The sequence below is a fragment of the Paramisgurnus dabryanus genome, chromosome 21 (assembly GCF_030506205.2).
Source record: "Paramisgurnus dabryanus chromosome 21, PD_genome_1.1, whole genome shotgun sequence".
Classification (NCBI taxonomy): Eukaryota; Metazoa; Chordata; class Actinopteri; order Cypriniformes; family Cobitidae; genus Paramisgurnus; species Paramisgurnus dabryanus.
Window position 1 is genome coordinate 23,182,380 of NC_133357.1, and position 24,591 is coordinate 23,206,970.

At 36.9% G+C, this 24,591-nt stretch overlaps 1 protein-coding gene across 2 annotated transcripts in view; it reads left to right on the forward strand.

Moving 5' to 3' along the window:
• nkain4 (sodium/potassium transporting ATPase interacting 4) overlaps positions 1-24,591 on the forward strand; it is a 73,250-nt gene that overhangs the window by 40,301 nt on the left and 8,358 nt on the right. For both annotated transcript variants that reach the window (XM_065286302.2, XM_065286301.2), the window contains exon 5: positions 12,174-12,234. In XM_065286302.2, the coding sequence (XP_065142374.1) occupies positions 12,174-12,234 (61 nt within the window). The remainder of the gene's footprint in view (positions 1-12,173; positions 12,235-24,591) is intronic.

Consider the following 24,591-nt stretch of genomic DNA (forward strand, 5'->3'; position numbering starts at 1 on the left):
AACACATCATATTTATAATACTTTATTAAAACCATAATAATAGTACCACCCCCCTTAGTGCCCTTTTTGGTTTGGGCCACTGCCACTGCCCCATCTTCATTTTCATTTTCTAAATGACTTTTCTCATTACAAATATATTCCAAAGAAAAGTGAATGGTTTATAAATAATTTTGGCATTAAGGAATAATGCAAAGGAAGTAAAATTAAGGCCTTTCAACCTAAGGCCAGTGGGTTTTGTTCAGATGGAAATTTGTGTGTATAATATGTACAGTATGAGTGTGACCTTATGAAATGTAGTTTTCACAGAGCTGTGTGTTTCTCTGGTTTTCTCGCTGAACAAACAAATTAATTAATTGGTTTGTTTAGTTAATATTAACACAATTATCAGCACACTAAGGTTTAAAAAAATTATCCGTCCCTCACATCATGGCGTTATTTACCATCCGGCCCTCAGCCTAAAATGAGTTTGACACCCCTGAGGGTTTTGCATTTTTTTTTTTTTATTTAACCAGGAAAGTCCCGTTGAGGTTAAAAACCTCTTTTTCAAGGGAGTCCTGGCCAAGAGGCAGCAAAAACATAGTCAGTTACATTTATAAAAATTGTTACAATACAAATAATTAAAAACATTTACAATTTATACAGATCATTTCAGGTTCTCTCAATCTGGCCTTAAAAACATTTAAGGAAATAAGTTCCGATAATTTCAAGTCTTTTTGCAAAGAGTTCCATGCAGAAGGAGCGGAGTAAACAAAAGCCCTTTTTCCCAATTCTGTATGGGCAAATGGAACCAAAAGCAGCAAGTTATCATTTGATCGCAATGAATAAGAACCAGCACTTCTCCATGTTATTAAATTACAGATGTAAGATGGTAACAGACCCAGCATGGCCTTATAGATAAAAATATGCCAATGCCCTGATCTTCTGTTAGACAATGATGGCCATCCCACTCTGGAATACAGTTCACAATGATGAGTCAAGTTTTTACAATTCGTAATAAATCTCAGAGACGCATGATAAACAGTGTCAATCTTATACAAACATTGTGCTGAAGCGGTCCTATACACCAGGTCTCCATAATCTAAAACAGATAAAAATGTTGCTGTAACTAGCTGCTTTTTTGCTTTAAAAGAAAAACAAAATTTATTGCGAAAGAAAAAGGACAGTTTAAGTTTGAGTTTCTTCACAAGGTTGTCTACATGAGGCTTAAAAGTGAGAGCATCATCAAGCCAGATACCAAGATACTTATAAGAATGAACCACCTCTATAACATTTCCAGTCAAAGTGAACACAGAAGGAGGAGCTTGAAAAACCTTCTTGCTATTTCTAAACAGCATAAGTTTGGTCTTATCAGCATTGAGAATCAGCTTAAGCTGCAATAGTGTATGTTGAACCACATCAAAAGCCTTCTGTAAAGACTCAACCGCTTTAGCTGGGGTTGATCCAAAACAATAAATAATCGTGTCATCAGCATAAAAATGCATATTAGCATCCGACACATTTTGGCCTAATTCATTTATATACATAATAAACAACAGAGGACCTAATATTGAGCCTTGTGGGACCCCCTTGTGAACCTTCACTAATGCAGAACATAGACCGTCACATTTAATGCACTGAGTCCTGTCCCTAAGATAATTCATAAACCATGAAACTGCAAAATCAGACAATCCCAAACAAAGAAGCCTATGCTTTAGAACAGCATGATCCACTGTATCAAAGGCTTTCGACAAATCAAGAAAAATCGATGCACAAAATTTCTTTCCATCAAGAGCTACAAATATGTCATTAATTACTTTTGTAACCGCAGTGATGGTACTGTGATTTTTCCTAAAGCCTGATTGCAGTTTAGAAAGGAGTTCATTTGTGTATAAAAACTCTTTTAATTGGTCAGAAACAAGGGATTCTAAAATTTTTGACAAAACACACAAGTTAGATATAGGCCGATAATTAGTTAAAACTGCTGGATCACCTCCTTTTAACAAGGGAGTAACAAAAGCTGACTTCCAAACTGATGGTATTTCATTATTTTGAATTGACAAATTAAAAAGAATTGTCAGGGGCTCTGCAACAAAATCAGCCGCCTTTTTTTAAAAAAAAGGCTCTATTAAATCTGGTCCAGGAGGTTTTCTGTGATCTAACGTTTTTAGAGCTGCATGCACCTGCTGTACCGTAAAAGGAACAAAATTAAATTGCTCTCCAGAAAACACAGGAGAGTATGTGCATGGAGTAACAGTGACTACTCCTGTCGTGTCAAACAGAGAACCAACTGATACAAAATGCTCATTAAAGCAATTTAAGACATCAACTCTGTCGTAAACCGGGAGAGAGTTTTTTAAAACAAATTTTGGGAGAACTTCATTATTTTTATTCATAGAAAGGGACTTGATGACTTTCCAAAATTTCTGCGGATTATTAAGGTTTTCACTCGTGACTGCTAAATAATATTCTGATTTAGCCTTTTTAATAAGAGAGGTACATTTATTTCTTAATTGTCTAAAAAGGGACCAGTCAGTGGTAGAATCACCATTTCTGGCTTTAGCCCATGCCACATTTCGTTGATGGATAATATCTGACAATTCTGGAGAAAACCAAGGGTTTTCCCGTCCCTTCACTCTGTGCTTTTTCCAAGGAGCATGTTTATTTACAGTTTTCTCAAAATTCTCCTTAAAAAGTGTCCATGCAAGCTCAACATCAGGCAACAGACCTAGCTGTCCCCAGTTAATCAAAGATAGATCATGATGATAGGCTTGTTCATTAAAATTTTTCAAATTCCTCCTTCTAATAATTTGCGATTTACATTTGGGTATTTTACTGCCTCTCGAAGTAGCAATAACACAGTGATCACTCAGATCATTGCAGAAGACACCCATGGTTAAAAATTTGTGTGGAACATTTGTTAGAATTAAATCAATTAAAGTAGATTTATCTGGATTTTTGAGATTAGGCCTTGTAGGTACGTTTACCAATTGGCTAAGACTGATAGAGTCACAAAAATTTTTAAAATCATCAGAAACAACATTTAGCCAGTCCCAATTTAAGTCCCCGGCCAGTAAAAGTTCCCTATAGTTTAATCTAGACAATAAAAGCTTTAAAGATGATAAAGCATCCCTTGAGGCCGATGGAGGTCTATAACACCCCACAACAGTTATTGAGAGGGGCTTAAATATTTCAACATTTAAGGCCAAAAACTCCATTTGCTTACTGAGAGACTCAGACAGAACAACTGATACTCCAAATCTTGACTTAACATAGATAGCTACGCCACCACCTTTCTTTGGCCTATCACTACGAAAAACATTATACCCATGCACATTTATATCTTCATTAGTAATTGATTTCGTCAGCCATGTTTCAGAAATTATCACTATGTCTGCATCTGTAGATTCAATCCAAATTTTAACCCTGTCCATTTTGGGAAGTAAACTGCGAACATTAAGATGAACAAATTTTAGTCCAGGCATTGATTTAAATTCAGCAGGGGTCAAGACATTTTGCAAACAAGGGCCAGGATTGGGCTGCACATTTCCAGATAGAAGTAGAAGTAGTGTAATCATCAATCTGCATTTCCCGGTATATTTTGAAACCGGCTTATCATATGCCGAAACCAGGCAATGCCTGTCCTTAATTGCAAAAGACAAATTATACAAAGCAAGAAAATTTTGCAGTTTAGGCAAATCCCAATACAAATCCATCCAAAAGTCTAGGTTCCAACAAAAATATAATGGTTCCTGGTGCATATCAATACTGAATTTTGTGCCACTATAACAGGTTTCCTGTATGCCCATCATGTTGTTAAAACAAATCACCCTAGAATCAGTACCCGATTCAAAGTTCCAAGTGACCAACATGGATAAAAAAATAAAAAACAAAGCCATCATCATTAATTTACTAATAATAATAATAACAGTACCAGTTTATCCTGTGGAGTATAGTCCAGCTTCCAAAATGCTATTGCAGGCTTAAGTTTGTTTTCCCAAACTCCAGGAGATTGTAGCAGGCCAGGCCCGTTAGCCTAGCATCCAAGATGAAGAGTAAGACTCAGGCTGTTTAGCCCAAGCTCCAAGAGATTGTAGCAGGCTCAGGCTGGTTTGCCAAAGCTCCAATGAAGATGTAGCAAGCTCAAGTTGGTTAGCCCAAGCTCCAAAAATGTAACAGGCTCAGGCTGGTTAGCCTAAGCTCCAAAAGGATGCAGCCGGCCCAGGCTGGTCAGCCCAAGCTCCAAAAATATAGCAGGCCTAGGCTGGTTAGCCCAAGCTCCAGACAATATAGCGAGCTCAGGCTGGTTTGTCCAAACTCCTGGAGAATGTAGCAGGCTCCAGCACTTTTGCTTGACTCTGTTTAGCCTGGGCCATTAAATTCAATTTGATCAGGCTCAGATTAGCAAAATTAGCTCAATGCTGAGGTATTTTTATAATAATCCACAATCTTCTTAAAAGTTCAGAATAAAATGTCCAAATAAATAACTTGTTTAACTTAAAACTACAACTTAGAAGGAATAAAATACTATGAAATCCATACTATGATGTCCATTTAAATGAAATCAGTCCAGAGAGAGACACTGAGCAAACCTTTTACTAGCTGCCATCTTGGAGCATTGAAAATAAGGCATTTCAATTACTGACTAATAACTTTTTTTATTGCCATTAAAGTGAAAAGATTGAACCTAAACATAAGAGCTTGATAAAAATGCTCATTTACATTTCATGGTTTTGCATCTGAACTCCTTAAATATTTCCTGTGTTTACACGAAGGCTGTGTGTCAGTTCATACTGTTTTCTCCTATCAGGGTATCAGTGGAAATAATGATTTGTAGTTATTTAAGAGCTCTTTGAAGGAGCCAGAAGGAGTGCCGGAAGTTTCTGATGATTATAAGCTCATGTCCCAACAATACTCACTAACACTAAGTTCATAGGTTAAATAAAGTGCCTTGCATGAAGCAAAGACTTCCACACCACACACACACACACACACACACACACACACACACACACACACACACACACACACACACACACACACACACACACACACATTCTGGTTTCCATGTTTTGTGGGGACATTCCATAGACGTAATGCATTTTATACCATACAAACTGTATATTCTACTTCCCTTACCTACCCCATTCCCTAACCCCAATCATCACAGAAACGCTTCTACTACTTCTCATTTTAAGAAACATCATTCTGTTTGATTTATAAGCTTGTTTCCTCATGGGGACATCAAAATGTCCCCACAAGGTCACAAAAACACTGGTATTCCTATCTTGTCCCCACAACGTGATAATTACCTGGTACACACACACACACACACACACACACACACACACACACACACACTACAGTCAAGTTCTTACAGGAATTTTCAGTTTGTAAAGTCTCTATACATTCTAATATTAAACGTGTTCTCAGTTTTGTCACTTTCTACAGTTTTGACAAGAATCATTCATCTGGAATGACATTAGATGGGGGAGAGACATTTGTCACCTGTGTGCTTACAGTGTGTGTGTGTGTTTGTGGGGGGGATTTAAACACTTTATTAACATTCCAGAGATGTTTGTGATGTCCTTTGTGTGTGAATATCGGTGTGTATCTTCAAAACTAGGTCACTATCAGACCAGCTATAGTAAAGTCACTTGTTTATGCTTCAAAGAATTTCAACACAAGTTTTAACAGATGAGAATAAAAGAGTTAGTAGCGGTGATAAGGAACAAATGAGAGAGTCATTAACCCAAGCCCTCTATGACAACTGTGTGTGTGTAAGAGAGAGAGAGAGAGAGAGAGAGAGAGAGAGAGAGCACCATCTGTTTTTCCCATTAGTGTAACCCACGAGGGAAGCTACCTGTGGAAACTCATAAACATTGTCCTTCAGATACAGTTTCTTGTTGTGGTTTTTATCTTTTATCACTGATCTGTGACCCATCTGAAGCACCTGTTTACAGATGCTCACATACTGACAACAGATTTCACATACTGACAACATACTTACAGATGATCACATACTGACAACAGACTTACAGATGCTCACATACTGACACATACTGACAACAGACTTACATATGCTCACATGAAAATAATAAACTTTCGGCATTAGGATGCAATTTTCCACAATAGATATGTATTGTATACGCTGCCTGATCGGGATGTGAAGACGCGTCGTGCTTTTAGGACTGGAGCGCGTCCTTGTAGAAAATACACATACCTGTATCTCTGTAAAGAAATCTCTGTTTTAAAGAGCTGAACCATAACTTCTTATTGCGATGACACACACGTTCTCACTACGGTATGCCCCTTGTGGCATTGTTTCTGTCTTTGTCAACACGCAACATTTTCCATGAAAGTTACTATAGTGTTACTAGGTCCCCTTTACTGGAGCGATCCCAAAACATTTACAGACGTGTTTGTGTTCGCACTGAGGTGCTCTGCCAATGTTGCAGATTTTTCCTGTGATCAAAGTGCTGTGTGAATGGGGTTAAAATGTGTTTCAGTCTTTGCCGTTAGTTCTTCACTTTTCATGTGTTATCAGCATTAGTGGGTGAAGAAGTTCATTCCTCTTTGTCCCTCACTATCTTTCTCTCTGTTTTCTCGCTTATGTCTCGTATCTCAGCTGCTCTTCACTTCAGTGCAGATAAGACAGCATCTTCAGATGGAGGAGACTGTCATGTTAGGCTTGTGTGGGAATTCATAAATTATTTTCCCATTATGCTCTCTGCCCTAAAGAGTCACAGTTTATAGCTGCGAATTAAGGGAACATTGTACCATAAGTTGAAATATTCACAATTTTGGATATAATGTTTATGAATATATTTACTTTATGTGTATACAGTGGGGTCCCAAGAAATAGTTAATTATGGATTTGCAAAACCCAAAGCATATTGGCAAGTTATTTATATACAGATATTTTCAAAGTGGAGATCTTTGTGACAGAGTGGTTATTGACAGCAAAGCAACATAAAAAAATTAAAAAAGAAAAATCATATTTCTTGTGATGCAACAAAGCAAATTCCATAGTTGTCCCTTTTGTACCTAAAGAGTCCATATTAATACCCTCAAGGTATATTAGTACCAAAGAGTGCAAATAAGTACATATTGGTACTAAATGTATACATATCTGTAACCGTAATGGGACATATTAAGACCTTTTTAAAGGGTACTGCCCTAGTGACAGCGTGGGACCATTTTTTGACCCCCCCAAAAAATCAAAATCCAGAGCTCTAAAAGTACGATTTTGAGTAAAGGTTTTGGTTTGTTCCTCACAGAGCTGTCTTATGACTTTAGGCGTCCTAAAATGTAGTTGTATGGACTAGTTTATGGTGCATTTGTTGTGAAGTTTAATAAGACACTTTAATTATTTAGATAAGTCCAGAATATACATTCTGCTTAACTTCTCCATTTGGTTTCCACAGAAGAAATAAAATTGGTTTTGCTCAAATATTGGTGAAATATTTTTTAAAGCATCCCTTATATTATCAAATATCTGGAGTTAGTGCCAAAACCAACAATTATTTAATCAGTAGGCTATTATTAAAGATACAGTATTTGTCTGTTAACTACACAGTTAAAACATGTAGGTATTCTAGGTACATTTTTTGCTCATTTTCTTTCAGCACCTAAACATATTTTTTTAAACCTGTCACGTTCAAACCGTGTAGTGTTATCGCAGGCTCAGCTTGTTTTCACATCCATCTAGACTTTTGTTAAGTACGTGTCTGAGAACGTGATTAAGAAAAGTTTCACTTCAAAGTGTCTAGCTAAACTCCCCAGGCATGTTAAATCACTTATCATGTTGTACACACACATGCAAGTGGCTTTTTGATTAGACACGTTCAGCTCCAAACATCTGAAACCTCTTGGTCTAGTAGTTGCTCTGCAGTCAGGAAAGGTGGAAGTTTTTAATCTCTGATCTGATTGTGTAATATGTGTGTGTGTTGCTCTGTTATGAAGTGATGTTGTAAGTGTTATGAATCTGATGTGATATGGCTGGGAATTCTGCCTCCAGGCCACTGAATGAGAGAGACAGACGTCATTGAACGATTGTGTATTACTGTATGTGTGCACACACTCACACTCAATGGGTTAGATTCATTACAGAAGACATTGTGAGACATTGTTAACATTATGACGAGTTAATGTTTTATACGTTATGTCCTGACCTTCGTTCTCACAGGGGTCTGTTCCCATAAACGCACATACAAAGCAGTAAAGAAAAATTAATGAGAAATAATTTTCTGATAATGAAAAAATGAAAGTATACAATACATAGTTTGAAACAGAACAAACTTAATATTTAACATTTAGTAGTAGTGCTTGCCATTCCCTCATATAAAACTTTTTTTAAATCTAAACCACCATTGAAATGTGTAGCTCAAGCAGATATCAGATCAGACAGTACTATTTCACCAGGTCTAAACTCTGATAAAGTGCAAAGTTTAGATGACAGAACCAGGTCATCTGTGTAGGGCAGGTCTCTTTCAGGGCTCTCTCTCTCTCTCTCTCTTTAACTCCCACACTTAAATGTTAGCTAGTTAACTGAGTATTAATTAGACATTATGAAATAAACATGGAATTGCAATAAAGGTGCTTGATATTACAAATGCCATTCATGTAATGATTGAATACACCTAGTATGTGATGAACATATTCCTAAATCAAAAAGTAAGATCTCATTCAGACTGAAAAAGCAAGTCTTTGGGATCTTTAAATTTCACTTTTATTTTATCAGTTTTTCTTGCAATGCAAAATATCGCAGAAGGAAATAATGTTTTACATCATAATTATCTTAAAAAACCTGGGAGAAGTTTTGTTTTAAAGTTGTTGTAATAGTCAGTCCTTCTAGAAAAACGTGATTATGCCATCGCATGATTTAACGAATAATCATATTTATGCGGGGATGCATTTTTTTAAATACGCCGCACTTTGGCAGCATAAATTGCAGATTTCCTTGCAAGGCTTGCATGATTTGACAATACCCACATTTTCGTAGCAAAAATCGTATATATCTTAGCAGAAAGTTGAGAAATTTTGAATTTACCTCACACAAGCGCAGCCATGTCCCCTGGTGCCATGGGAAAGTTATGAAGTGACATGATTATGTGACGTGAACAACATTGAAAAGCCGCAAACAGTTTTTGCAAGTTACCGCAATGTTTGCAAGTTACCGCAATTTTTGCAAATTCCTGCAATTTCATCGCATAAAATAGCATAAATGTCCCACATATTCCATCGCATTTTTTAAGAAAACATACCGCAAGATCAAGGATTTTTGCTCGCAACAATCACAGAAAATTCCACGTTTTTCTGGAAGGAATGAATAGATGATTTCCTTCTGCGATATTTTGCATTTAAGAAAAAGGAGTAAATGCGAATAATGGGAGATGGAAATGCTTTTAGCAAATGCGTTTCCATCTCCCATTATTCACATTTACTCTTTTTTGCATAAGTCAAAGGGCCCTATTTTAACGATCTAAGCGCATTGTCTAAAGCGCACAGCGCAACGTCTAAATGGGCGTGTCCGAATCCACTTTTGCTAGTTTAACGACGGGAAAAATGGTTTGTGCGCCGAGCGCATGGGTTGGTCCTTTTTTAATGAGTAATGGGAGTATTTTGGGCATAACGTGCAATTAACCAATGAGAGTCTCAGCTCTCATCCCCTTTAAAAGCCAGTTGCGCTGGCGCTATGTCTAATCCCTATTTAGATGAAGGACTTTGTAAACTGAAAAACTATGCAGAGGAACAAGATCCCCAGTTTAAGATTAATGTTCAATAATTGTGTTGTTTTTTACTTATATTGAAATTGTAATTTTTTTTATTAAAAGCTTTAAAACCATTTTTCTTTTAGTCATGGAAGTAAACAAGCAGGCTTTTAATTGCTTTAAATGTACGGCTATCCAATATCATCAAAAAATACTTTATTTGTAACAAACAGGAGATAAAGAATTTACAAACGGCTCTCCTCACGTTTAAGCACTTGGACAGCGTCAGTTTTTTTAAGCATTACTTGTTTAAATGTTTCTCATCTCACCATATCCACAGGTACAGAGTCATCATATACAATAAATCCGTGAGGTAGCATTTAAAAAAACATTTAAAAATAGATGCATTTGTTTAAAGCAAAGCATTTATTTACTTACCAGGCTGCAGGTGAAGCAGCTCTTTGTGCCTTCTAACGTCTCATAATTGGTCCTCATTTATGTCCAAGAGACTCAATAATAATCATTTACATTCAATCCTTTAATCTTTCATATTTAAAAGCGTTGTTTTGCTGCTGCGCATTCATGTAATGTGCCGCGTTGTCGTCCCGTTTATAGGCGCATATTACTAATGCGCTCTTTAAATAACAAAAAACCTATTGCGCCTCAAAATAGCAACACGCCAACAATGCGCCTGAACACACCTCGTTTTCAGACCAGAACGCCCATGGGCGCAAAAGGGGGCACAAATGCATTTGCTATTTAAACAACGTGGTGCTAAACGTGAAAATGATAATTGTGCAGGGTGGAAACTAGCAAAAGACACTTGCGTCGCGCTTTGCGCTGCATTGCGCCGGGTGTAAGATGAAGCCCAAAAACCTCAAGCAAGCGTAAAAACTTTTTTTGCGAATTGAGGGATTTTTATTCGAAATTTGGAGTTTCCATCACTTGTTTCTTATGAGATTCTTAAAAATGTGCATAAAATCATGATAATGGAAACTTATGATTACGAGCCAGTGAACCACTGAGCCAGTGTTATTAAACTGTTGAGTCAATTTCAAAAGAAATGAAATCATACTAAATTCGTTGAAACAATCAAATGTTTCATTTTCATGGTAACATCAAAGTAAATAACAGTTCAAATGAACATTATGTAAAAAAACCGGGTTAAATCCTTGTTCAAAACAAATTCCACAGTAAAACTAAACTCAATTTTGAAATAATCCCATTCATATCTAAGGGTTTATGAAGACTAGACAGAGATTTATATCTGATATGAGAAACACCCTGAGGGTCCTCGGCACAAATGACCCAGAAACCCTCATCTTAACCCCCTTAAAAAGATACTCCACCGAAAAAAAAAAATGAAAATTACCCAATGATTTACTCACCTTCAAGCCATTTGAAATACATATGACCATTTTTTTTTCAGATAAACACAATCTGAGTTATATTAGAAAATGTCCTGGCTCTTCCAAGCTTTATAACGCTAGTAAACAGGGCTGGAGATTTTGAAGCGCAAATTTTTTTTTAAAACTAGCTTACAATAATGTCCAATACACATTCACCAGAGAGTATCAGCGTAGGATGTTATATAAAGCACCTTACAGTGCATTCAAGGTATACATTTGATCAGTAACACACAGAGAGAGACATGTAAATCAATCCACTTTCATTTCAATCCGCTTTCCTCCTGCAGTTGACAGTCTGGCTGTTGACCTTTCCTGTAATGCGACTGGTATTTCACACTCAATCTGTGTAATAAAAACTGAATGGAGCACTGAATCACAATAACATGCACAAAATGAATACGACAGCCTTGTGTCTCACCTGTGCTGTGGCATTCAGCCACGTGTCGGCACGCACAAACCTCTCGCTTCCAAACTTTGCCAGCATCCGATTCTCTCTCTAACACATGCAAACACAATGCATTCGCAGTAGATGTACACAAGGCCCTCTGCCCAATGACAGATTAATTGGATTGGATTGCTGCCACTTACTGGGTGCTGAGTTTGCCCTGTGTGTTTTCAAGCATGGCTTTGCCATCTGCCTTTGTGGCAATGCCATACCCATCAATATGGCCATCGTCCCGTCACACATACACACACACACGCATGACTGTTTGCTTGCCATTGAATTTGTGAAACGCCCTCAGATGTGTCTTTACTGTTATTAGCCGTGTGTTTCTGTGGCTATTGATAAAGTAAGCATCTTGCTCATCCTTTATTTGATCAAATACTGAATGGTGAGCATTAAACTTTCTGTGCATAACTTGTCCTTCAGCCTTTGTGCTTGTGGCTTTCATGGATTTGTGAGTGGGTGTGCAGTAATATTTCTCACAGTGGGAAAAAATGCCATAGACTTTGATTTGAAGGTGTTGAATAAGGAATCAGAGCCACAGCTAGTGACCAGTCTCTCTCTCTCAGCTATCTGTCTTTGTTTTCTTTCTCTGTCAATGAACTGATATGTTTCTGTTTGTCTCTTTAGCTGTTAGGTTTCATCTACGCCTGCTACGTCATCAGCGTTATCACAGAGGAGGAAGACAGCTGTAAGTATTTGACTCTCATGCTTTTTCTGTTGTCTGTATGTTTGGCAGAAAGTAGACTTTTGTCTGGTCAACTAAAAGGTGTTTGTTAAAAGGTAATGCAAAATCTACTTTATAACAGAGATGTTTACATCAGTATTAGTAAAGATCTACTGTATTTCCTTTCATTGTATTGTTACATAACCATTTAGGGGATTGTGGCTCTGTTTCATGTTGTTTTTAGAGGCAAAAAGCACTTTGATGAGATCCAAAGCTTATGAATTTTCAAAAATATGAAATATTCATTTACTGATTTTTAACCCATGGGATGTAAAACACAGTGCTTGGATGTATGATAAAACCTGTTTGTCAAAGTGTATGGTTACTCATGTCACTTGAATAGTGGAAATGTGTGTGCATTTGGCAGCACGTAACCATGCTTAATGTGCATTTTTTTTTTTTAAATCATTGCTCCACCATGACAGTAGTTGACCTGAATGAGAAAACTGATCAGAAAAAAAAACACTCTTTACACAAAAGCCCACTATAGTACCTCTTGCACAAACATAACATGAAGTCTATTGTGTAAGGTTACTGTGTTTACATGTATCGAGTTAGTTTTAAACCTGCGTAGCAGCACACATCTGCATCTTTTTCAAGTTAAGTCTCGTTTATTTATATAGTCTTTTTTCTGTTTTTTTTTAAACAAAAGAAAAAACAGGGAAATTAGTAAATACAGCCACAGAAAAAAAAACCCTACTGGCTTAACTTGCAATCTCATTACTGATTGGCTGACTTTGCTGCCACTTAAAAAATGTAGCCAATTATTTTAAAGGGGGAGTTCAATGGTATTTCAAGCATTCTGACTTCTTAACACAGTCATAGAGTTGTTTCCTCATGCTAAACGTAGGCAAAGTGTCAAAAAAGCAGTTGGACATGTTACAGAGTATTTCTGTGCCGAATGCACTTCGCCAGGGTTCGTACAAGTTTCGGAGAGTTTTCTTCGATTAAAGGTCCAGCTGACGTTTTAGGGGTTTTCTATACGTATCACTTCTTTATATGGGCACTTCCCCGGGAAAACCCCGCCCACCCATCAATCAGCGGGAGACGCTAGAGCTTGCAAACAGCTTATCATGCCACTCAGCTTTGTTTCATTTCAAAACTCAACAATGGCACGAATGAAGAAGTGTGTTTTTGGATGTAAGGAGAAGAAAGCCAGCCTTATGGAAACGATGGATATAGTTTATTATCCGGGATAGCAGCGGAGTTTTGCGTGTGTGTTTGATGCGGTGGATTTTCCCAACCGGGACACGAGTTGCATGCAGTAAGTAAGACTTCTATCTTATAATGGAAATAGGCGCGTGCATATTATATAAATGACATGAACATGTAGTGAATCATAAGTTAAACAGTGTTGTATAGTGTTGCATGACTCGTACTCGCTCCTCCCATGGTAGTAACTCCTCCTTCTTCATTTTTTCGTATGTTATCAGAAAGATTCGGTAAAGCTAATCTTTCTTTTATAAATCTGATTAAACTAAAGACTCTTCGGAGATATAAAGAATGTCATACTACTCTATAGGTACTCTAGATTAACATCAGAAATGCAGAAACAGCGTGTGTTACATGAGCTTTAAAGTGGAGGGACAGTTAGATGCCTGTGATGTCATAAGCATCAGTTTTTCAGATTGGGCCGTTTTCTGGCTGACATTTCTAAAAGAGGAATTTCTATGAGACTGAGATGTTTAGCATGTCTAGAACTTTTTGTATCTTCGTGAATGTGGGTAGACTACCATTATTCAACAAAGACAAGGTAAAAATGGTTTTTCATTCTCTGTCCCCTTTAAAAAAATCAAGGTTATTCCATCAAATATTCACTTTTGAATTGCTACTAAAATACATGTTAAAACTTTAGCATTGTGTTGTTTAAAATTAAATATAAACTTGTTTTTATCGCATTATTCAAAATTTGAAAACATTGCATCTTTTTGTTAATTTTTCAGGGGGGTTTATTTTTCTGCAAGGGCATGCAAATAAAAACATTATTTTTGTCAGGAATTTGGCAGAAATGTTGTTGGCAGTTGTCAAATTTTCATTTGTTGTGTAAGAATTTTTTTTTTAAAGGAATATTTAAAATTACAAAAAACAGGCATACATAAAAATTTAAATGAATTAAATGTGATTTTATAAGAACAATTTAAAAAAAATAAAGAACAAAATGGAAATAAAATGACTGGTAATTTAGGATTATTGCAAATTATATTGTCCTAAATATAAATAGATTATAATGTAATAAAATGGTATGTACTTTTTCTTCAACTATCGAACGTTTAGGGCCTTTTTAAACCTTTAAGTCTTTTAAAAAATTTTAAGGGTCTGTCAACAATGTACTAAAAACGTAAAATAATTAGTATTGAATGCAAACGAAAATGCTGTTTACCGTGTCTGCACGGTTCATGACTTGTGCCAGGGCTAGCATCGCTGATCATAACTTACATCAACTTTTACAAGCAGTGATTTTAAATGGATTTCTCCAAATAGCATGCCAAACTTTACCTGTCGAGTAGAAACTTTGCATGGGAAGCCCAACCTGGGCTGGGTTTCCCAAAAGCATCGTAAAAACGATCGTACGAATCATCTTAGAATTATGGGCCGTTTCCCAAAAGCTTCGTAGCTTAAGTAGCACTTGAAAATCATTGTAGATCTACGAGTGCTCTGGAGTAATCGTTCATTCATAAGTGCATCGTAAGACAGAAGTGTTACAAGGTCACCTGCAGGACAACCAGCAAATTGCACTCCTGCAATAACGATAATGTAATGTTTTAAATGTAGGCTATATTTATTTTTTGGGGGGTTTCTTTGTTTATTTGTTTAAATTACTTTAATATAATATATTTCAAATTCAAACGAGAAATACAATTTAATTGACTAAACATAAATTAATAAAGAAGGAAAACATATTTTGTACTATTCTGGTAAAAGTTGGTACTAGCAAACTGATAAATGGTTCCTACCAATTGCTGCTATAATTCATCTAGGGCTAGGCTACAGTAAAAATTTTTTTGAAGGGTATGGCATCTGATTAAAGAAAACAAATAAATATTTACGGTACAATGCAATAATCCCTACATTATATATATAATCCTAAACATATTACAAATAATAATAATAATCCAAACTATAAGATAAAATGCAGAAGGCATTTTGCAGGGGGACGAGTCCTAACTAAATACGGGAAATAATATTTCATTATGAACCATTTTAAAACATTTAAAAGGTCATTGAACAATAATAAAAATATTATAAAAAATATTAGTGCACATCGGCGAAGATCATTAGCTTAAACAAGCTTCTGCTACAAATTCGAGTCATTCTATTGGTGACATTTCAGCACTTGACAAACGGATAGCGACTCGTGAGTAGCACTTAAAACCCAGCTGCGAGCAATCGTTTCACGTGCATCTTTGGGAAACGCACGTAAATGAACAACGAATGTTCGTTAAGTAGCTCGTAGAAAGCGCTCTTAAGTGCTAAGTTTAATCGTTATCGGGAAACCCAGCCCTGTCCTTTTAGCGGATGCCAGCGTGTGAAATAGTCTCCCAAAAACACTCTGGTCTTGTTTCTTTCTTCATATGCCTTTCTCTTCTTGTCATACAATTCGTAAACAATTTTTCTCTTGCGACCCTCAGACATTTTGAAAAAATACGGTGAGAACGTAAGCTTCAATGAATGGCTGAAACCGTAGACCACCACACATATACACCTGAAAGTGCGCATGTGCAGAAAGCGAACCTAGGGATGAGCATGTACGACGGCCTTACGCCAACATATCATCAGAATGATTGACAACTGGGATGACCAAAAGTCTTGATGATCCACCTGGAAAAAAAAAATCTTCCGCTATACCTTTAAGGTACATTCACATTATAAGCGATTTTGTCACTTTGTGTCACTCGTCTCTTTCAGTGAGATCGTAAAGGAGGCGTTTCTAAATTTGTCATAAACAAATGAATAACGTCCACTCCAGCAACTGACAAGAGACGGATGACGTGAAATCCGCTGCTTTGTTCTCATTTGTAGTCGCATCCTGAAAGTCGCTCAAAATTTGCATAAAGCTAAACTTTTCTTAACTTTGTTGCGCGACGGTCACTGTCGCTCGTGTCTCTAATGTGTGAATTAGTAAATACGATGACGTCATCGTATTTACTAATTCACTAATGCAAAAATGGTATTGCATTCAAAATATTTTTTCAGTTTCAACCGTTTCAGTTTAAGGCCCCCAAAACATTGTCTAAATGCATAGCCAAATGCATACAAAGTTTTCAGTTTTTTATTAATCTCTGTAAATACTGTTAAGTGAGAGAGAACCATATTGAAGCCCAGGGATTGAGAATAACATGTAGCCGTATTCATACAGGTCAAACCACAGCCCTTAACTGATCACTAATGTTTGTTTTTTTCACCCCCTGTCATGAAAAATAGGGAATACTGTATTTTATTTTCCACAGATATAAATCCCTGGAGGGCTTAACCTCTTACAGGAGTCAGCAGACATCACAGAAAAAATTGACTTTTATTCTTTACAGTCATTTCCTGTTTGCCTTTGTGTTGCGATGACCTCCGGTCAGTTCAGAGGACAGGAAGTGTCACGTCTGTTTGTGTTGTACAACAGTGGGTCTGAATGGGAAACATGAGTACAGACTCGTAAAGACCAGTCTGTGGTGAACTTATTATCATCACACACATTACTTTGTCTCTTGTCATATGATGTACATTTACATTTGTGACCCTGGACCATAAAACCAGTATTAAGTAGCACGGGTATATTTGTAGCAAAAGAAAAAAAACAATTGTATGCATCAAAATTATTGATTTTTCTTTTATGCCAAAAATCATTAGGATATAATCTAAAGATCATTTTCCATGTACCTACCCTAAATATATTTAACATTTATTTTTGTGAGTATTTTTGAGAGTGGATGCAGTTGCTAATGACTTCATTTGGACAACTTAAAATGCGATTTTCTCAATATTTAGATTCCAGATCTTCAAATAGTTGTATCTTGGCCAAATATTGTCCTATCAATCCATAACAATTCTTACATCGATGGAAAGTTGATTTATTCAGCTTTCAGATGATGTATAATTGACCCCTATGGTTTTGTGGTCTAGGGTCACATTAATGCATTTTACTGATGCTTACAGTGCATTGGTATCTAGGGCTGCACGATAACAGGACAAATGATAATCACAATTATTTTACTCAAACTTTTGATCACGGTTAATAATCACAATTATTCTTTTAGTGAAAAACGTCATTATTTTTATTACACTTTACAGCCATGTTTATATAATGTATATACACACACACATTGTATATAAAACCAGAACAACCAGAAAATAAATACTAAAAGTTAATATATTGAGGCTTCTGACAATGTTTGTCTCTAACTTTTGTAAAAATTAAACTGTGCCTCTTTTGCATGTCAAATGGTAATAACAAAATTATATTAGATCAACACCACTTTTCTCGAAACCCAAATAATTCCAAACAATGGGTTATGACCCCTTTTTGGAAACTAACGTACGTACTTCTGCACTTTCATCTTGTTGCTCTGGCATTATGTTCATTCAGGGTGAATGACTGTAAATCTTGTAATGCCAACGTACTTCTACCATAACACAGACCAAGCTTGAAATTTAGTTGATGTCACGTCAGACTTCACTTTAGACGCTGTCCATCATTCATTCTGTATATTCTGACTCCGCCCATAACAACAAACAAACACATTGCTTGATTTTAGACCGTCTCTTTTTTTGTGCTTGGTCATTACACATTAACACCACATCAATTTTTATTAATTAATCGTGGGGCACGCATATAGACCAATTTCGTGTTTGCAAACAGAGATGACGTTTTTTGTGGACGGAGCCAAACTGGTTGCAGAAAGTGACTGCTCCGCAGTAGGGTTGTGAAGTGTTTTAGCATTAAACCGTGATTTTTATGGATCCGGTGTTCTGTCGAAGTCTGATTCCCCTATGTTTCCCTTTAGTGCAATGTTTCTTATAACGTTTTAATCACGTTACGTTTATTTTTTAGATAGATAAAAAGTTTAAATGGCTTGGCTACTGATATGCATGTATGTAATGTATATGTATTGTTCTTTTTTGCTAAATCAAATATTTTTACAGTCTGAATCGCTAAAGTACATATAAAAGCAATACTATCATGTATTATATATAATAGCGTTTATTAAATATTTCATAATTTTGCTGTTTTCTATTTCTTCCTTATATTTATCTTACGTGTTTGTTCTAAAACTATTATAAAAGTATTATGTTTAAACATACATTAAAAAGGCCTGTTTATATATTAATAACACTTTACATCGTGTGTGTTTGTGTGCTATATTTATATATTTATTAAGTATGTAAACATAATAATTTTAGAACAAACAGGAAGAAGACATAAGCTAAGATATAAGGAAATAAAAAGAAATAATAGAAAACGAAAACATTATGAAATATTTTTTAAAAATTGTGATTTTATTGCTTTTTCAGTATAAAAAACATTTATTCTGAATAAATTATAATTGTAATGTGATAAAAACGCTATAAGAAACACATGGAGGGAACAGACTTCGACAGAACACCGAACATCTTCTCTACTTATTTTCTATTCTAATTATTAAAAGATTTCCAGATGATTTCCTCGCTCCATTCTGTCCGTTTAAGGGCTTATTGTAATCATAAACACCTACGTTTATCTTCAAATGATGTCTTCGACGATGGTATTCTATAAAGATGAAAGCCATCTTTTTTGGCATTCTTATTTTGACACTTTACAGCACAACAGGACATTTTCTAGTGAGTTATCTTGCTCTTTTCACTCGTGTCTAATTCATTTCCACTGTTTTTCTGCAACCGCATTGCGCGCGCAGCTTGCAGTGACGTAACTGTGACGTCTACTCTAAATTGGTCTATTGTCATCATGATAAAAATATGATTAATCGTGCAGCCCTAATACTATTCCTTTATCAGTATTCGTGTGTTCCAGGGATCGAACCCATGACTTTTGTAGTGCTTTCCCAATGCACTAACCATTAAACCACAGGAACACTGTAAATCATTCTCCTAAAATTCATTGCGAGAATAGGGGAAAAAACCATTGCATTGACTCAGTAAGTGTGCAAACCATAGACTGCAAAAAAATATGGACGTAGTGTCCGTGATGTCACGCATTGGTTTGTGAAGATTGTTTTTTAAGCTTAAAGTAGGCGTTGCCTGCCGTCGCCATCCTGGCCGCGCGTCACCGCAAATCACTCACGGATAACCCGAAAATGGCTGAAGCTGAGGTGGCTAATTGCTTAAACCACCCCCACCTAGCTCGATTCTAGTGACAGCAGTGGCCGTTTACCCCTCACTCAAGTGGCCACGCCCTTAATTATGCAGAAGTTTAAGGTTTAATATAATTTAAACGGATGAGTTACAAGAAAATTCACCCCTCTCACAGTTATCATGAAGGGGAAAATTAGCTATACAGACCAAAAACACTTTTTGTACCAGGCTGTAAACAGATTATTTCTACTGTAAAGTTGGCCATTTTAACATGGGAGTCTATGGGAATTGACTCTCTTTTGGAGCCAGCCTCTAGTGGCCAGTCGATGAATTGCAGTTTAATCACTTCCGTATTGGCTTCATCAGAGAGATCGGAAGGTTGCCCCTCGGTGCAAACTCATATAGTGAATGTAGCGAGCAATGTAGTTCAGATGATTTGACCACAGAAATATTCGATGAGGAATAAGATCCTATTGGCATTTACTAAGAGGCGTGACTCTCAATTTGTCAAATACATGAAACAGTAGACAGGACCAAATGATGACCAGTTGTTGAACATATTTAGCACATAGCTCACATATTTATTAACTGTTTCATGGTGCTGTGTCTCTCTAGCTGTTAAAATTGAATAGAACTGGGGACATTTTTGAGATTACTTCTGAAACTCTAGAAGAGACACATGCCAGTTTACTGCCATGTTAACGTATTTAATGATGACTTATGAAAGCCATGTGAAGCTATGGAAATATATTATTGATCTCATTTCTGACCTTTCTATCTTAGGAGTGATGTCTGTTGTTTGTGAATTGATGGGCGAAAGCACTTCTTCTCATGTTACTTATCTCATGTTACATTCCTGTTGGAAGTAAGATGATTTGTGCTAGTACGTGTGTGTGTCTGTGTGTCTACGCAACCCAGTTGGTATATTTTCTATCATCCAAAGCTGTGTGTGGTTCATTTACACGCTCATTTGATGTGGGGGATTTAATTTCTGCACTGCACTTTCTTGCCTCTGAAGTCTCTCTCTCTCTCTCTCTCTCTCTCTCTCTCTCTCTCTCTCTCTCTCTCTCTCACACACACAATAATGTGTTAGGCTACATCTTTTCGCCAGGTTTTTTCTGCCTTCTCCTCTCATCTTTCACCCCACACAATTTTTCTCTCTTTCTGTTTCTGTTTTAAATGACTCGCATCCATAATTAGTTTGTAGTTTCGGTCTCACTGTTACAGCTGACTCATTAAAAGCAGCGGTGGTCTCCCAGCATAAGTGTGAATCTATCTAATGACACCAGACAGAGACAGACCAAACCGACTACCAGCTGCAGGGATGTGGGGGATCTTGGGTACCAGTCTAAGCCCCATTTCTTCTCCATTATGAGTGACCTGCCTGTACCAAAAGAAAATGAAAACCTGGCCTTACATCAGAGAGAGTGTGTGTGTGTGTAGTAATCCTATGCAGACCAAAAAAGTGATGCATTTTATGAAAGTGCGTCAAATAGTGCAGTGCTGAACATTACAGTTCTTCTCCTCTGGAGTAAAGGAAAGAGATGTACAGTGTAGATTCAAAGGGAATTTTTTATGCGTGTGTGCTTGAGTGGTCTTATTTCATGAGAACCGTGTCTGATCTCTACCTGTGATATGAGATGTGAAGATGCGGAGAAGTGATATAAGCTGACTGTGAAGAACAAACCTGTCTTCTTCACACACTTGCACAGAGAGCGTGTACATGTGGCTGTTTAAACAAGAACATACCATAGACATCCTTTGTTTTTTAATTATGGCTAATATATATAATTTAATAGGTTAAAATTAACACTATTGGTAAGTGTTGTAAAAATGATATCTAGATGCAATTAGCATTTTTTGTAGATGGAGTATAATCTATAGAGACCTATTTAACATATAAAGGAGGACATGTTAAGGAATGAATATTAATGAGCTCATTTAAATATTTCAGCATTGAAGTAACGTGCGAAATGGCCAACGAAACCTTATGTCAATTTGTAATTATTTTACAAGGTGACTATCAGTACAATCTCATTTCATACTGCTTTTGCTCAAGTCAAATGTTTTTGTCTAATAATCATTCATTTTTTTGTATGATTCACATTCTCAAATGCATGTAAATTATTCACCTTGTAAAAATAGTTATGAATTCTTCTGAGATCAGCTGAAATAGTGGCTGTTTAGTGTGTTTAGTATTGTTCATTTGCTGCAGGTGAGTTGTAGGAATAAATTCCCAGAATTCCCCACATTGCAGTGCAACTCGTGATCTCTGGAGCTTTGCAGACGTTCTCTACACTAATGACATGTATGAGCTTAAAGCCCCATTTAAGATAAACAAAACAGTTGCACTCAAAAAGGTCTGCTGTATGCAACGTGCTGCATGTCTGGCAACAGAGGCAAATGCTCCAGTAATTATCACAGTTTGCGTTTGTATGGATTAACTGAAATGTTACGAAAGTTTTAAAAGTCAAAGCTGAAAAATATCCACTGGAAGTAATTGAATGGTGAAACGTTTGATAAACTGCTGTGGCAGCTTTAGTCTGTTCTCTTTAACAATTTTCTTTGAAGGAATACTTCACCTTAAAAAAATCTGTCTCCCCATTGTTCTTCAAACCTTTATGGTAGATAGATAGACAGACATACAGACATGTAGATCGTTAGATGGAGAGACAAACATACACTGACAGACAGATAGATCGATAGACAAACAGACAGACAGACAGATGGATAGACAGACAGGCAAGATAGACTAACAAATTGATTGATAGACAGACAAACAGACAGGATAGAGAGACGCAAAAACAGACAGACAAGATAGACTGACAGACAGATAGTCATACACACAGACAGAGAGGATAGACAGACATACAGATGCACAAACAGAAAGATTGATCGACATACAGACAGGATAGACAGACAGACAGACAGACAGACAGACAGACAGACAGACAGACAGACAGACAGACAGACAGATAGATAGATAGATAGATAGATAGATAGATAGACAGACAGGATAGACAGACACACAGACAAGATAGACAGACAGGATAGACAGACAAACAGACAAGATAGACTGACAGACAGACAGACAGGATAGACAGACACACAGACATGATAGACAGACAGGATAGACAGACACACACACACAGACAAGATAGACTGACAGAAAGACAGACAGGATAGATAGATAGACAGACACACAAACAAGATAGACTGACACTCAGACAAGACAGACAGACAGACAGACAGACAGACAGACAGACAGACAGACAGACAGACAGACAGACAGACAGATAGATAGATAGACAGGATAGACAGACACACAGACAGATAGACTGATTGATGGATAGACAGATAGACAGACAGGATAGACAGCCACACAGACAGACAGACAGACAGACAGACAGACAGACAGACAGACAGACAGACAGACAGACAGACAGACAGATAGATAGATAGATAGATAGATAGATAGATAGATAGATAGACACACAGACAGGATAGACAGACACACAGACAAGATATACTGACACACAGACAAGATAGACTGACACACAGACAGACATACAGACAGACAGATAGATAGACAGACAGACAGGATAGACAGACACACAGACAGATAGACTGATTGATGGATAGACAGACAGACAGATAGACTGATTGATGGATAGACAGACAGACAGATAGACAGACAGGATAGACAGCCACACAGACAAGATAGACAGACAGATAGACAGACACACAGGCAAGATAGACAGACAGATAGAGAGAGAGAGAGAGACAGACAGACAGACAGACAGACAGACAGACAGACAGACAGATAGATAGACAGGCAGGATAGACAGCCACACAGACAAGATTAACTGACAGACAGACAGACATGATAGACAGACAAGATAGACGGACAGACAGACAGATAGATAGATAGACAGACAGGATAGACAGACAGACAGACACACAGAAAGGATAGACTGACACACAGACAGACAGACAGATAGATAGACAGACAAGATAGACGGACAGACAGACAGATAGATAGATAGACATACAGGATAGACAGACACACAGACAGATAGACTGATTGATGGATAGACAGACAGACAGATAGACTGATTGATGGATAGACAGACAGACAGATAGACAGACAGGATAGACAGCCACACAGACAAGATAGACAGACAGAGAGACAGACACACAGGCAAGATAGACAGACAGATAGAGAGAGAGAGAGAGAGAGAGAGAGACAGACAGATAGACAGACAGACAGACAGACAGACAGATAGATAGACAGGCAGGATAGACAGCCACACAGACAAGATTAACTGACAGACAGACAGACATGATAGACAGACAAGATAGACGGACAGACAGACAGATAGATAGATAGACAGACAGGATAGACAGACAGACAGACAGACAGACACACAGAAAGGATAGACTGACACACAGACAAAACAGACAGACAGACAGACAGATAGATAGACAGACAGACAGGATAGACAGATACACAGACAGATATACTGAGATAGATAGATAGATAGATAGATAGATAGATAGATAGATAGATAGATAGATAGATAGATAGATAGATAGATAGATAGATAGATAGATAGATAGATAGATAGACAGGCAGGATAGACAGCCACACAGACAAGATTACCTGCAGACAGACAGACAGACATGATAGACAGACAAGATAGACGGACAGACAGACAGATAGATAGATAGACAGACAGGATAGACAGACAGATAGACAGACAGACAGACACACAGAAAGGATAGACTGACACACAGACAAAACAGACAGACAGACAGACAGACAGATAGATAGATAGACAGACAGACAGGATAGACAGACACACAGACAGATATACTGAGATAGATAGATAGATAGATAGATAGATAGATAGATAGATAGATAGATAGATAGATAGATAGATAGATAGATAGATAGATAGATAGATAGATAGATAGATAGATAGATAGATAGATAGATAGATAGATAGATAGATTTCATAAAGTAGTTATCACACAATACAA